Here is a 14,562-nt window from a genome sequence, read left to right on the forward strand (position 1 = left end):
ACCTGTGCTCAAAAAATTATATGGCACTGAAAGAAATGGAAGGAGATACAAATAAGTGGAAGCATATACTATGCTCATGGATAGGAAGAATTAACATCATTAATTTGTTCATACAACCCAAAGCAATCTATAGAGTCAACGCAATTCCTGTCAAAACACCAATGGTGTATTTCACAGAATTAGAACAAATAACCCCGAAATGATTTGGAACCACAAAAAAGCCTGAATAGCCTCAGCAATATTGAGAAAGAACAAAGTCGGAAGTTTCAGGCTACCTGATATCAAACTATACAACAAGGACATAGTAATCAAAACAGTATGGTACTGGCATAAAATCAGACATATAGATCAATGGAACAGACTAGAGGGCCTAGAAATAAACCCACACCAATATGGTCAATTAATATTTCACAAAGGAAGCAAGAATGTAGACTGGGGTAAAGACAATCCATTCAATAAGTGGTGTTGGGAATGCTGGACAGATACATGCAAAAAATAAAACTAGATCACCTTTTCACACCATATTTAAGAATAAACTAAAAGTGAATTAAAGACAGAAATGTAAAACTCAAAACCATAAAAGTCCTAAAAGAAAACATAGGCAATATCTCAGAAATTTCTTGTAGCAATATTTTTTCTGATATATCTTCTCAGGCAAAGGAAACAAATGATAAAATATTTGAATGGTACTACAGCAAGCTAAAATGTTTTTGCACAGCAAAGAAAACCATCAACAAAATGAAAAGACAGCCTACTAAACGGGAGAGCATATTTACCAGTGATACATCTGATAAATGGTTAATATGCAAAATATATAAAGAACTCTTACAACTCAACACCAAGACAACCCAAATAATCCAATAAAAAATGGGCAGGGAACCAGAACAAACACTTCTCCAAAGAGGACATACAGATGGTCAATAGTCATATGAAAAGAGGCTCAACGTCAGAGAGAGAAATGTAAATTAAAACCGTGATAAGATTAAAACCAAAATGCAAATTAAAATCACCTCACAGCCGTCAGAATGGCTGTCATGAATAAATCCACAAATGACAAGTGCTGGTGAGGGTGTGGAGAAAAGGGAACCCTCCTGCCCTGCTGGTGGGAATGCAGACGGGTGCAGCTTCTCTGGAAAACAGTATGGAGGGTCCTCAAAAAATTAAAAATGGAGCTGCCTTATGACCCTGCAATTCCACTCCTGGGGATTTGTCCAAAGAAATCCAAAACACTAAAACACTAATATGGAAGCAACCCAAATGACCATCAACAGATGAGTGGATAACAAGTGGCTATATCTATATCTATATCTAATTACATATATATATACACATATATATTACTCAGCCATAAAAAAGAATGAAATCTTACCATTTGCAACAGTATGGATGGACCTACAGGTTATTACGCTCAGTAAAACAAGTCAGTCAGAGAAAGGCAAATATCATAAGATTTCATTTATATGTGGAATCTAAAGAAGAAAATAAAGTGACAAAATTGCGACAGACTCATGGACAGTGTGAACTGGTTGTTGACAGCAGGGAGGGGCATTGGGGGAACTGGGTGAAAGAGGTGAAGGGATTAAGAAGTTCAAATTGGTAGTTGCAAAATAGTTGTGGGGATGTAAGTAAACCATAGGGAAAATAGTCAATAATACTGTGATAACTATGCATAGCGCCAAGTGGGGTACTGGAAATATTGAGGGGAACACTATATAAAGTATATGATTGTGTAAGCACTAGCTGTACAACTGAAACCAATACAAAATAAAATTGGAAGGGATAAAAAAGAATGAATGTATTTTAAAAATCTAAAAATATAGTTCAGCCCAGAAGGTGTGGCTCAGTGGTTGAGCGTCAACCCATGCACCAGGAGGTCACCAGTTCGATTCCTGGTCCAGGCACATGTCTGGGTTGTGGGCTCGATCCCAAGCAGGGGGCATGCAGGTGGCAGCCGATCGATGTTGAAGTTTCTATTTCTCTTTCCCTCTCGCTTCTCCTCTATCTAAATATCAATAAACACCTATTTTAAAAAGTAAAAATATAGTTCAATACATGTTTTTAAAAAAAGACTATATTTTGTATGATTCCATTTATAGGAAATTCCCATGGAAAGCAAGACTGTAGAGACACAAAGCCGACTAGTGGTTTCCTGAGTTGGGAACAGGAATGGGGATGGACTACAAGCTAGCCTGAGGGATATTTTGGGGGTGGTGGATATGCTCTAAAATTGGATTATGGTAATGATTACACAACTCTGTACATTTACTAATGATCATTGAATTGTATATTTAAAATGAGCGAGTTTCATAGTATGTAAATTCAACCTCAATAAAACACCTTTAAAAATACACTTCCCCAAGGAACAAGACTAGTTCTAATTTTTTTGGAAATTATTTTAAACATCCTAAGCCTAGATAACCAATACTATATTCAAGACTTGTTAATGGAAATTAAAAACTTAAATGTGTCCCCCAAACACTCAAGAGGAACACAGCAGTCTCAATATTCAGTGTCATGGCCGTTCCGGAAAGGAAAGGTCCAAGTTCAGGGCCATAAATTCTTCTGGCTGCCTTCCAAGGAGGGAGGCTGGGATGAGCTTTGCCCTGGGTGACACTCTTTTTCGTCACTAATTAACCAGCTTTGTAGGAAGGCTGGCACCTGCCCTGCCTGGAGATGGTATCTGGCCAAGCATTGGTGAGCAGAAAAAATGTCCACTCGCTACCACCAAGCTGCTAGTGACAGCTACCTGGAACTCCTGAAAGAGGCCACCAAGAGAGATCTGAACCTTTCTGATGAGGATGGCATGACTCCCACACTGCTGGCCGCCTACCACGGGAACTTGGAAGCCCTAGAGATCATCTGCAGCAGAGGGTAAGTTCAACCCGAAAGCTTTGACCGGACACTGTTTACGGTAGGATTTGGCAAACCAGCAGTGAGAGGCAGGGAAGTCCATGAAAATACTTTGCCCTCTCTCTAGACTGTCTAAATAACTAGATTAAAATATTCCTTTTTAGAGAAAGGGGAAAAACCGCCTAGAGACGCTCTCTTTGCTCGCTGAAAACTGGCACCATGGGGCTGGCTCACCCTTTGTGAGCTGCACACAGGGGAGGGGCCCTGAACTCTAAGGCGGGTTATCACCCTCACGGGGAGGATATTTTAATTCTGTGCCTTAAAAAATATTGTCCCTAAAATTCAAATGGTTGCCCCTTTAAAAAAGAGATCACTGTTCTACATGGTTTTAAGATGTCAACCCTGATTGGAACAGATGATGTTATTTTATTTTTTTAATCTACGCCATTAAAATCCCATAGTCTTTTATTAACACTTAATCCTGGTGCCAGTCCACGATTCTTAGACGCAGTTGCTGACTTTATAAGCTGTGTAAGAGACCTTCAGTCTGTCCTTCCTGCATTACCTCTCTGGCAGTCAGATACATCCACCCCCCACTTCCACCCCCCTGACAAATTCTATCTCAGGAGCTAGCTAGCTCCTTCCTCCTGCTTGTTAACAGAGGGGCAGCGCTGGCAACTATAACCCAGGAGACGTGAAAAAAGAAAAATGTAAACCAAGGAGCCCAGTGAATTTACTTCAATTCATTACGTATTTATTTATACATATCTGCTATTTGTCATCCACTTTGGTAGCTGCTGGGGATGCTGCAGTCAACAAGAGAGACACAATCCCTGTCCTCATGGTGATGGGGGGACAGAGCATCTCTGGGGGGTGAGAGGAGGCTTTCCTGGAGCATTGAAGCTGCGGTTTAAAGGGTGAGAGGAGCTGGCCAGGTGAAGGAGGGAGGAAGGGTGCCCAGGGGAGAGCACCGGGCGTCCTCGGGGTGAAGAGGCTGAGGAAGGCTGGGCATGGCTCGGGTGGGACAGGCCAAGTGGTAGGAGGCAAGGCCGCACGGGAGAAGCAAGACCCCAGGCTCTGGCTTCAACATCTTATGGGTGTCGGACCCTTTATTGAAGGGGGGCACTGGAGGGAAAGTGAGAAGAACCAAAGGGGGTGCACAGGGATTCTGGGTGGAGAGCTGAGCGAGGAGGCCTCCCAGAGCTTTCTCCACCGGTCTGCTGGTCCTTTCCTTTCCCAGGCCCCACCCTGCCCCGCTCCCTCACCCCAGCCCGGTTACAGCGCAGGGTGGCTCCCTCTCCTCCCCTCTCCTCTCCTCTCCCCCCAGACGTCCCCGTCTGCTTCCAGTGGCCCAGGGCTGCTCCAGGACCATGCCGGTCACCTCCCAGCCCACCAAAGGCCTCGCTCCCTCTGAGGCCCGGTTTCAGTGGCAACGCCTAGGAGTTCTCCCGCAGCCTCCCTCTCTCCCTCCCTCCCTTCCTCCCTCTCTCTCTCCCTCCCTCTCCCTTTTCATCTCCTCTCTCTCCTTTGTATGCCTGAAACTGTACCTTACACTCACTGTTCTATTGGTCTTTATGACAAATGTAACTTAAGCTGAACCCAGAAAATAAACCATATATATGCAAACAAATTATAAAGGAAAAATGTCATATAGTGTCATGCTAGTAACAGTTGTGTTATATATAATATATATAGTGTACATAAATATATATGTATATATATGTATAGACATTGTATAAATATGTATATATTTATATACACACACAAAATGATATCTAAGTAGACATTTTTGGCAGCATCATATTTTTAACCCTCAATACATAGTGAAAATTTTCTGTGTGAATAGATATTCTTCCATAATTTAATTTTCAGGGACTTGTTATTTTAGTCCATAAATATATTTCTTAGTTTCTTTTTTGGGTAAATAATTTGTTTCTCATTATTTAAACACTGTGACAAGTATCTTTGTACATAAATCTTTGCTCTCATTTTCTTGAGGATAAATTCTCCAAAGTGAGATTTGTGGATCAATTGGCATGTGTACAATTTAAATACTCTTTTGTGTGTACTGACAAATTATTCTTCAGAAAGAAGTACAGATTTTTGTCAATATCATATATTTTTGTCAATATCATATATTTTTGTCAATATATCAAAATGATATATCACTGTTGCTTTAATGCTCTTTTCTTTGGTTACTAATGAAGTTGAAAATTCTTTTTATGTTAAGTGGCCACCATATTTCTACTTTTGTGGACTGTGTATTTATAATCTTGCCCCACTTTTTTTATCTTTATTTTTTCTATTGCTTTTCAGAGACAGTGAAAGGAAGGGGGGGAGGGAGAGAAAGAGAGAGAAACATTGATGTGAGAGAGACACATTGACTGGTTTCCTCCCACACGTGCCCTGACCAGGGGCAGGGAGGGAACCTGCAGTCCAGGTGCATGACCTTGGCTGGGAATTGAACCTGAGACCCTTCAGTGCAAAGGCTGACGCTCTAACTAACTGCTGAGCCACACAGGCCTTGTCCCACTTTTCTACTGGGGTCTTCAACATTTCTTATTGATTCATAAAAAAATGCCTTTTAAAGTTATAACACCAGTCTTTTGTCATTATGTTACAAATATCTTCACAATTCATAATTCATATTTTTATATCAGATATTTTATTTTAAAACATATGTCTTTATTAATTTTACAGAGAGGAAGGGAGAGGGAGAGAGAGAGAAACATCAATGATGAGAGAGTCATTGATCAGCTGCCCCCTGCTGGGGATCAAGCCCGCAACCTGGGCATGTGCCCTGACCGGGAATCGAACCGCTGTCTTCTGGATCATAGATCAATGCTCAAGCCACTGAGCCACTCCAGCCGGGCACATCAGATATTTTAGATATAAATGAAAATATAAATATATTTAAGTATCTATTTTTAAGTGTATATTTCATACTTAAGCCTTTCAATTGTATGATATAATTCCAATTTGAGGTCCTGCCTAAAGACTGACTGATATATTTTTTAGCAGTTTTTAAGTTTCATTTGTTTTATTAAGTATTTATGTTAAATACTAAATTCGTATATTATTTATTTTGATTTAAGGTTTGAGGTTTTGATCTCACTATACCTTCCCCAAGTGGTTAATCATTTATCCCAACACAATTTGCTGTATAGTTCACCCATTTCCGGCTTATTTGACATGGTAATCCCTTTCAGTGTAATCTCAAAATCCAGTCCATTAAATTATATTTATTAAACACGGACTATGGGCAAACAAGTTCTTCTAACCCTACTTTTCCAGCCCTTCCTTCTCAGCTCTTGTCTTCTGATCCATTCCAGGACAGCCCAGATTTTGGGCTGAAAAAACATGTTCTCTGAGGTTCTTCATAAGTCACCTCCCATTTTGACCCTAGCCAATCTTCAGTAACCTGTGAGATCAAATTGCCAATTAGATTGAAGGGGGCTAAAAAGGGAAGCCAATTACAAATTGAATTTAGAAGTTAATCAGTCATTGAGCTCTATTCCAGTCTGGTGATCTCAGTGTTTTTCTGTCACTACCCGATTGAGACCTTGGACCATGTGGTAACCGTTAATATCCCAACTCTGGCTTTGCTAAAAAACTTTTTCTTTCTTTTTTAAATTTAATGATGGAAAGCAGTAATTACATGTGTTACCCTACCCTGGAAAAATGGCCTCAATTACACAAGATTTCATTTTGTTTTAAAAAAGGGTATTCATGAATTTTTTTAGTTTTGTTTCATTTTCTAAAATGGAAACGTTTCCTTCCTCTCTGATTTTTAAAGGAAAACTACTTACTGTAACATTTCATATCACATTGGAAAGATACATTTAATAAAATCAATTGTCAGTCATCAACATTTGAACGTATGTCCTTCCAGACTTCTCCCGTTGAGCACGTGCTCACACGGGTATACTTATCCCATTAAAAGGGCAATCATATTACACAAACTCTCCTAAAACCTGCTTCCAATTATTTGGCAATATATCAAGGACCATTTGTACTTACAAATTAGAGATCCTGCTTATTTTTAATGGCTACATGGCATTCTGTTTTATGGTTTCATCATAATTTATTTAATCAGTTGCTTGTTCATGACGTTTCATTTAAATCCAGTCCTTGTTGTAAATAAGTTGGACAAACATCCTTGATCGTTCATCTTTACACAGGGTCTGGTATTTCCTTAGGATAAATTCCCAAAGGCAGAATTGTTGATTCAAGAAGATGCCACGTTTTAAATGCTTTTGGCACAGCTTGTGCCCGGAAATTTGAACCCCTTTATGTTTCCTCCAGCAATGTCCATGTCCCACACTTCTGCCCAAACTCATATTACAATTCTTTTTTAGTCTTTGCCTATCCGATAGGCAAATAAATGGTAGTGTATTGTTTTCATTTGCTTTTCTTTGATTATTAATGAGTCTAAATATTCCTTCTTATGTGGAAAAACATTTTTGAAAGAATGATTTTTTTTTTCTGAGAAAGAAATTCACACAAAAAAATCAACTCAACTTCAAAAGGAGGAATTGATATGGAACAGATGCTCACAGTAATTTAATATAAGCAAATTGCCTATTTAGTGACAATAAGAGCAATCCAGCTTTAAAGAGTATTATCCCAATGTACTGATCTACCGAAACACAAGGGGAAAATATGGTTATTTAAAAATCTTTTCAGTGAGTTTCTCTTTTGGAAAAAAAGGGGGTGATAGGTAAAAAAACAACATTAAATTCAATTTACCCCCAGGAAACTGCATAACATCAATACTGGACTCTGATCAGTGAGGTGGACCAGTTTGTGTATACCTGGACAGGTATGTGTAATGGTTCTTTCAAGAAATATAACAGGCCCCCAGGACTGAAAAACAAAGGCTGAGTTTTGAAGACCCCATGAAACCTGTCAAGAGAAGTATTTTTATCTAAGTTGCACATCCATTTGGAAAGTTGTTTATAAGTAGAATTTCTTCAACTGGAAGTAACTGGAATGCACTGGGGGTCATGAGTCGTTTTTCTGATGGCTTCATCTGTAAATCTGGAATTTTGCATTCAAAATTTTCATAAAAGATGACCCATCTTTAGGGTCACCTCAGTGTTTCATCATGCTATTCCTCATCTTGAAAGGAACATTTAAGATCCCTTGAGATGGAAAATTCCACTACTCTATGGCTCGACGCGTGTAGACTTAACCCACGCTTCTTAATATCCTGTAACATCCCCACTGCAGTTCACTCATCTCAATAATTTCTTTTTTAATTGAACCAATCCAAGAATAATTTCAGGCAAATTTAATCAGTATGTTTTTGGTTATGTTTATAGTAATGTCTTGAATGTTTTACAATCCCTCTTTTGTCTTTTGAATATGGTATTTGGTTAAAGTCAATACCTGTGTTACGAATGAAAGGTTTACTTTGACCCAAGACAATTAAATCAGGATGACTGGCCAGAGCTCTTTTGAAGGTGGCCGCCCAACCAACTGTGTTATTTAATATTTTCTTTCCTTCCTCTTTGTACATCTCCATGCACTCTGGTCACTTTGAAGTAAACTCTTGGTTCTCCAAATATGCCATGGAATGTCACCCACATGCGCATCTGCTCACGCTGTTCTCTGCTCAGGAGGAGGTTGCCAGCTGCCAGCTTACGGGCTGGCTCTAGCCCACAAATATATTTTACTTGGACTTTACTGTATTTTCCTTTTAAATTTGAGCCAACATTTAAAAGTCAAAAAGTTTCACATAAAATCTTGGATTTCTGGCTTTGTTTGAAAAATGGAAGTTCTGGCAATACTGTGTCTGCTGTTCTTCGAAATAGCATCTAGCCACAGCCGAGAGACAGACAGCTCTTCTTTCTAGAAGGAACTCGCGCTGAACTGTGACTCAGTTGAAAAGATAAACCTGGCCCCGTTCAGCTACTTACATCGCCTGCTCTGTTTTTCAGGTTGGGTTTGAGGCTTCTGCCCAGAGATATAGGTGACAGAAAGGACAAAAAACACACAGGCCCTGGCCGGGTGGCTCAGCTGGTTGGAGCGTCACTTCACACACCGAAAGGTCATGGGTTCAATTCCCAGTCAGAGCACAGACCGAGGTTGCGGGTTCGATCCCAGGTCAGGGCCCAAAGGGGAAGCAACAGGCCGATGTTTCTCTCTCACATTGATGTTTCTCTCTCTCCCTCTCTCTCTCTCTCAATCCTATTCTGCTGTAAAAAGGAAGAAAATCTTACCCTTTGCAGCAGCATGGACGCACCTGGAGAACATTATACTGAGGGAAATAACCCAGTCACAGAAAGACAAATGTCACATGATCTCACTCATATGTGGAATCTAATGCACAAACTGAACGACCCAAAAAAACAGAGACAGACTCACAGACAGAGAGCCGGCAGACAGCTCTGGTGTGGGAATCTTGGGGGGTGTGGAGGGGTTGAGCAAAAACAACAACAAAGAGAACTCACGGACATGAACAACAGTGTGGTGACTGTGGAGGGAGGGGTAGGTGGAGGTGGGCGTAGAGGGGATAAATGGTGACGAAAACAATTAAATTTAAAAAAATAAAATAAAATCAATAAAAGCATATCCTTGGGTGAGGATTGAAAAAAAAAAAAAAAAAGACACTGAAAGAAAGACAAAGGCTTTGCCGTCTGAGGCATATTAACTAATTCAGGAGACGGCATAAATATTTGACTAATTAGTGAGACTATATGTGTGGAAAACCACAAGAGCTATTGCACTGCTGCAGGAACTTACTGACGGGTGAGGAAGAACTGTATGAAATTATGGATTATGAGTTTTGAGACAAGAAAAGTGATAGGTAATGTTTATGAACGTTCACTATGTACCAAGCACTTCTCTAATGATTTATGTATTTTAACTTATTCATGTAACAGCCCTGTGAGTAGGTAACATTACTCTCAATTTGCAGACGAAGATACTGAGTCCTAGGACATTAAGCGTGAAGCCTCATGACCGGTCGCGCAGAAGAGCTGGGGTGTGTGCCCATGGAGACCATTAGGCTGGGAGGCCGGCCGGAGCCAAGTGGGCTGCCTGTGTCCCCCTGGGCAGGCCCGTCAACCGCTCGCAGCCTGATTTCACTCCTCCGATGATGACCCTCACCTTCCTTCTCTAAGACGAAGGCTGGGTTGGTTGCTGGAGGGGCAGCGAGGTGTAGATGCCTTGTAACTGAAAGGCATGAGGAGGCCAGGGGTTCCCACGGAGGAGCGATGCACCTGAGTCATCAAACTGCTGGGCGCCGGTTGGCCGCATGGACTAGTACAGCTCTTCTCAGTCCTGCGGTGCGCCTGGAAACCTGGGGATGCCGATTCTCATTCAGGAAGCCTGGGCTGGGGTCCTCTAGGACCCGTATTATCAGGATTCTCAGCAGGGGCCTGGGGCCAAAGCCATGGGCAACAATAAGCTGTTGCCTTACTTTCCATTTGCGCCTGCTTGTAACTCAAACCCTGGGGGTGGGGGTGGGAGTGGGCTGTAACCTGGGCAGGATTCCAGTAGGCATTCATTGACCTCACCAGTCTTTACTGAGCACCTTCCATGGCCTTATTCCTGTGCCAGCAATGGGTCTCTGGCCTGAATACCATCTACCAGTGCTCCCAATTCCCTTTAAACCACTGCAGGACTCTTCACATCTTTGACACTAATTCCATGGATGTAAGTGGAGGAATCGGTGGAGATGTTCTACCCTTCCAATGAATAATGGGTGCAGCAGATACTGTTTGCTACCTACCCAACATCCGGTCCTCTCTTTTTTCTTGCTGATAGGGAGGGACCCAGTTTGGTTCAGGTATTTACTTTTCTGTGCGTGACTCGGGGGAGGGTAGCCGTGGTGTGCTGGAAACAGCTCTTACCAGCTCATGAGAGATGACTGCTAAATTTCTGGGAAGTCTGAGAGTCAAATACAGCCATTATTAAAAATGAAATTATATAATGCTATAATTTAATGAATTATATTTAAAAATACTTAAAGCTCATTATTTCCTAATTATTTCACCATTGTCTATGCTCTTAGGATTATGTCTGTCTATTTTATCGATGTGGTGGGGATAATATATAATGGTGTGCTACTGCATCTCCTCCAAATCCCATGTCCAGTAATGCCACATAAGTAGCTTGAAATTTGCCATGGTGGTTGTATTTACACCACATAAATTGGCACGCATTCTAAATCAGGGCTTTGATTTGTTTTCCTGGGTGAGATAGTTGTGCAACATTTACTAGCACACCATTGGGTAATCCTATCCCTTTCTTTAGGGAGAAATTCTAATTAATCTGAGTTAAACATTGTAGCTCTATTTCCCTCTCATTAGGCATATGACCCAATTCTGGTCAATGAGACATGAAAGTTGCTTTTTGAGGGAGTGTTTTGGAAATAAGACCCAGGGTAGAAATGGGCTTTTTCTGTTTCTGGCCATGCGATGTCTGGATGTGACATATCTAGACTTTCAGAAGTTATCTTCTAACAATGCCAAGGCAGAATTAACATGCATGTTGCTCTTTTTTAATTTTTTGGACCTTATGTACAGGGGGGGAAAAATTAAGCATGTATTTTTGATATTTTCTCTTCCAGAGGGGACCCTGATAGATGTGACATCTGGGGAAACACTCCTCTACATCACGCAGCCTCCAACGGTCACGCCCACTGCGTCTCATTCCTGATCAACTTTGGCGCCAACATCTTTGCCTTGGACAATGACTTTCAGTCTCCACTGGATGCTGCCGCCAGCAGGGAGCAGAATGAGTGCGTTGGTCTCCTGGATAAGGCAGCCACTGCGCAGAACATCATGAACCCCAAGAAGGTGACGAGGCTGAAGGAGCAGGCTCAGAAGAATGCCAGGCGGCAGATCAAAGAGTGCGAGAGGCTCCAGGAGAAGCACCAAAACAAGATGGCACGCACCTATAGAAAGGAGGAGTCGGGGACCCTTTCCTCCTCCAAGAGCACTTTTTCTAAGGCATCCCTTTCAAGTGCTTCTGCTTCCAGCACATTTGGGTCCCTGTCTAAGGGCATTAAAGGCACCTTCAAGACAAAGTTCAAGAAGAATAAAGACACAGCAGAGCAGGCTGGGAAGGAATACAGGAATGGGCAGAGGAATGTAATGGAAGTTTTCAGAGAGGAGGAAGAAGACACTGTCTCGGGGGACTTCAAGGAGAAGCTCCAGCTCTCAGCAGAGGACAGCTGTGCACAGCACGAATCCATCCTCAGCCGTCCAGGTCTAGGAAATATTGTGTTTAGAAGGAACAAAATATTGAGCCCCGAAGACATCTCAGACAGCAAGAGGGAGCTGGGGTTTAAAGTGCCCAGTGAATTGCTTCAGAGACAAGGAACAGCACAGGCCGATGAAGCTGAGGCCGATGAAGAGGGAGATGAAAGCAGCTTGGAAGACGATTTGCCTTGGGATAAAGATGTAGTGGAGTGGGAGGAAGACGTGGTTGACGCTACCCCCCTGGAAGTATTCTTGCAGTCCCACCACCTGGAAAAACTCCTTCCCTTTTTCATGAGAGAGCAGATTGATTTAGATGCTCTGTTGCTTTGCTCCGATGAGGACCTCCAGAGCATACAAATGCAGCTGGGTCCCAGGAAGAAAGTTCTCAGTGCCATAAGCAGAAGGAAGCACGTGCTCCAACAGCCTGGACAACTGGTCGACACCAGCCTGTGATGGTGTGCCGGGTCGGCAGGGCGCGTGGGGCTGTGGCCCACGGGAAGCACTCCAGGCAACGCCCGCTCTCTCCTGAATGCCTCCACAGGGGATGGTGTCTGAGGTTTGGGCGATGCCCACCTAAGAGAGAGGCCCAAGCTCTACCCTGAGAAATTCTCTGAACCTATACAAACAAACCACCAGTGAGAAGCTCAAGGAGACCTGGGAATAAAAAATGGCATTTCTCTTCAGTTATATTTTTAATATATTTTTTTAATATGGAAAGGGTTAAATGGATGGCAGAGAAGAGAAAAAACTCTCTTTACTTTTCCAACTCTGGATTTAAGATTATAATCCCTCATCACACTGCTTTCTACTTTCTGGTTCTCATGGCCTGGGGATTCTAACCCCAGTTCTGTCCTGAGCTCTAGACTTTATAGGTGGATATCAAAGCTCCTTCATTGGTGTGAGATTTGATATCCAACTGAAATGTGTCTAAACCTTTAACAGATGTCTACATGTTTGCAAGTAAAGGAAATGGATCTTCAATATTTCTGCTTAAGAACAACGACAGAGTGTCAGGTCGGGAGAGCGAAGAGAGAAATAGAATATAGGGTATCTGCTATGGACTGAATAGTGTTTCCCCTAAGTTCATATGACGAATCCCTTCCCCCCAATGTGACTGTATTTGGAGATAGGACCTTTATTAGAGATGATTGAAGTTAAATGTGGTCATTAAGGGCGAGGCCCTAATCCAATATGCTGATGTACTTATAAGGAAAAAGATGCCAGGGATGCACACGCACGGAGGAAAAGCCATGTGAAGGCACAGCAAGGGGACAGCCGTCTGCAACCCAGAGAGGCCTCAGGAGAAACCGGACCTGCCGACACCTGATCTTGGACTTCCAGCCTTCAGAGCTGTGACAAAATAAATTTCTGTTGTTTAAGCCACCCAGTCTGTGGTATTTTGTTATGGCAGCCCTAACAGACTAACAATATAGTACCTAAGCAGGAGGGTGGGGGAAAGGGAAAGAAAATTACAAGGGAGGAAAAGTCTGGCTTATTTGATGATTTTTCTAAAGGTAAATACCCCCTGAAACTTAAAAGGGGGAAAAAAATCTAGGTTCTTTGTAGGAAAAATTTTATTATAAGAGTAAATTTTACATTTTCATGCTCATAATGTGCTTATCTTTTTATTTACTGTTGTCTATTACCATTGCTGCACGTTGGAATTCATGTAGGTTCTATGATGTAAGTTGGCAACATCGCTGCTGACATTTTTTGAGTGGCAATCTCAAATTCGAATCAAAACCCTACTGAATAGCTAAGCTTCATTGGGTTTTTATAGCCAGACTTACATCAAGTGAAATTTACCATCAATTATGTGTATAAAATAAAAACAATGATTCCTTCAGCATGCTTCCTGATGCACATCTGTGTGGGTTATCAGGAGGCACCACGAGGGTAAAAGTGTAGCGAGGATACAGGTCTCAAGTCTGACGGACAATCGGCTCATTTTCCCACAATGAGTGGATTCAGAGAGGTTGTCAGTCTTCGCACAGATACACTGCACTAAGCGGAGATTATGTTTACAAATATTGCATTTTGTTGGTCTGGAATAAACTGACGTTGCATTTGCTTTCTTTCATGTGCACAGAAGCAGTTGCCACATAGAAGGCACTCAAAAAAGTTTGCCGTGTCTGAGCCTGCCTCTATGAGGACCTGAGTATTGCAGGTGCCAGGACCCTCTCCCCATGCACTCCCCGGGATGGCCCGACAGACACCTGCTGCTAGGCTATAGGAGTAGAGGCCACTAGGGACGGGCTGCTAACCAAAAGGGTGCGTCCCAAGAGTGCTTTGCACGCGATTGCCAGAGGTAAGGGTAACAGAGAAGCCCAGTGGTGCTCTCTAGCAGAGGCAGCTGGAGCCCACAGTGCACTCGCAGGACAGAACACAGCGGCGGGACGTGCAAAGGTGGTCTGAGAGAACAGGGGAAGGCAGGCCCGTGGCCGTGCTGCCGGAACCAGCCTGTAGGATTTAGTTCTAACTGCCCCATTGAGTTGATTGT

The 14,562-nt window shown here is 42.2% G+C and overlaps 1 protein-coding gene across 1 annotated transcript; it reads left to right on the forward strand.

The window, feature by feature from the left end:
* The first annotated feature begins 2,707 nt into the window (after window positions 1-2,707).
* Window positions 2,708-12,515, forward strand: ANKS4B (ankyrin repeat and sterile alpha motif domain containing 4B). The gene is made up of 2 exons (XM_016222672.2): window positions 2,708-2,871; window positions 11,429-12,515. The coding sequence occupies exons 1-2, from the start codon at window positions 2,708-2,710 to the stop codon at window positions 12,513-12,515; spliced, it is 1,251 nt and encodes a 416-aa protein (XP_016078158.2).
* The last annotated feature ends 2,047 nt before the right edge of the window (window positions 12,516-14,562 follow it).

Source organism: Miniopterus natalensis, chromosome 3 (assembly GCF_054644295.1).
Source record: "Miniopterus natalensis isolate mMinNat1 chromosome 3, mMinNat1.hap1, whole genome shotgun sequence".
Classification (NCBI taxonomy): domain Eukaryota; kingdom Metazoa; phylum Chordata; class Mammalia; order Chiroptera; family Miniopteridae; genus Miniopterus; species Miniopterus natalensis.

Bases quoted from the DNA above. Each gene is read 5' to 3' on its own strand.
- ANKS4B (XM_016222672.2), top strand. From the start codon at position 2,708: ATGTCCACTCGCTACCACCAAGCTGCTAGTGACAGCTACCTGGAACTC. The intron at 2,872-11,428 runs GTAAGTTCAACC...TTTCTCTTCCAG, and splicing joins GAGATCATCTGCAGCAGAGG to AGGGGACCCTGATAGATGTG.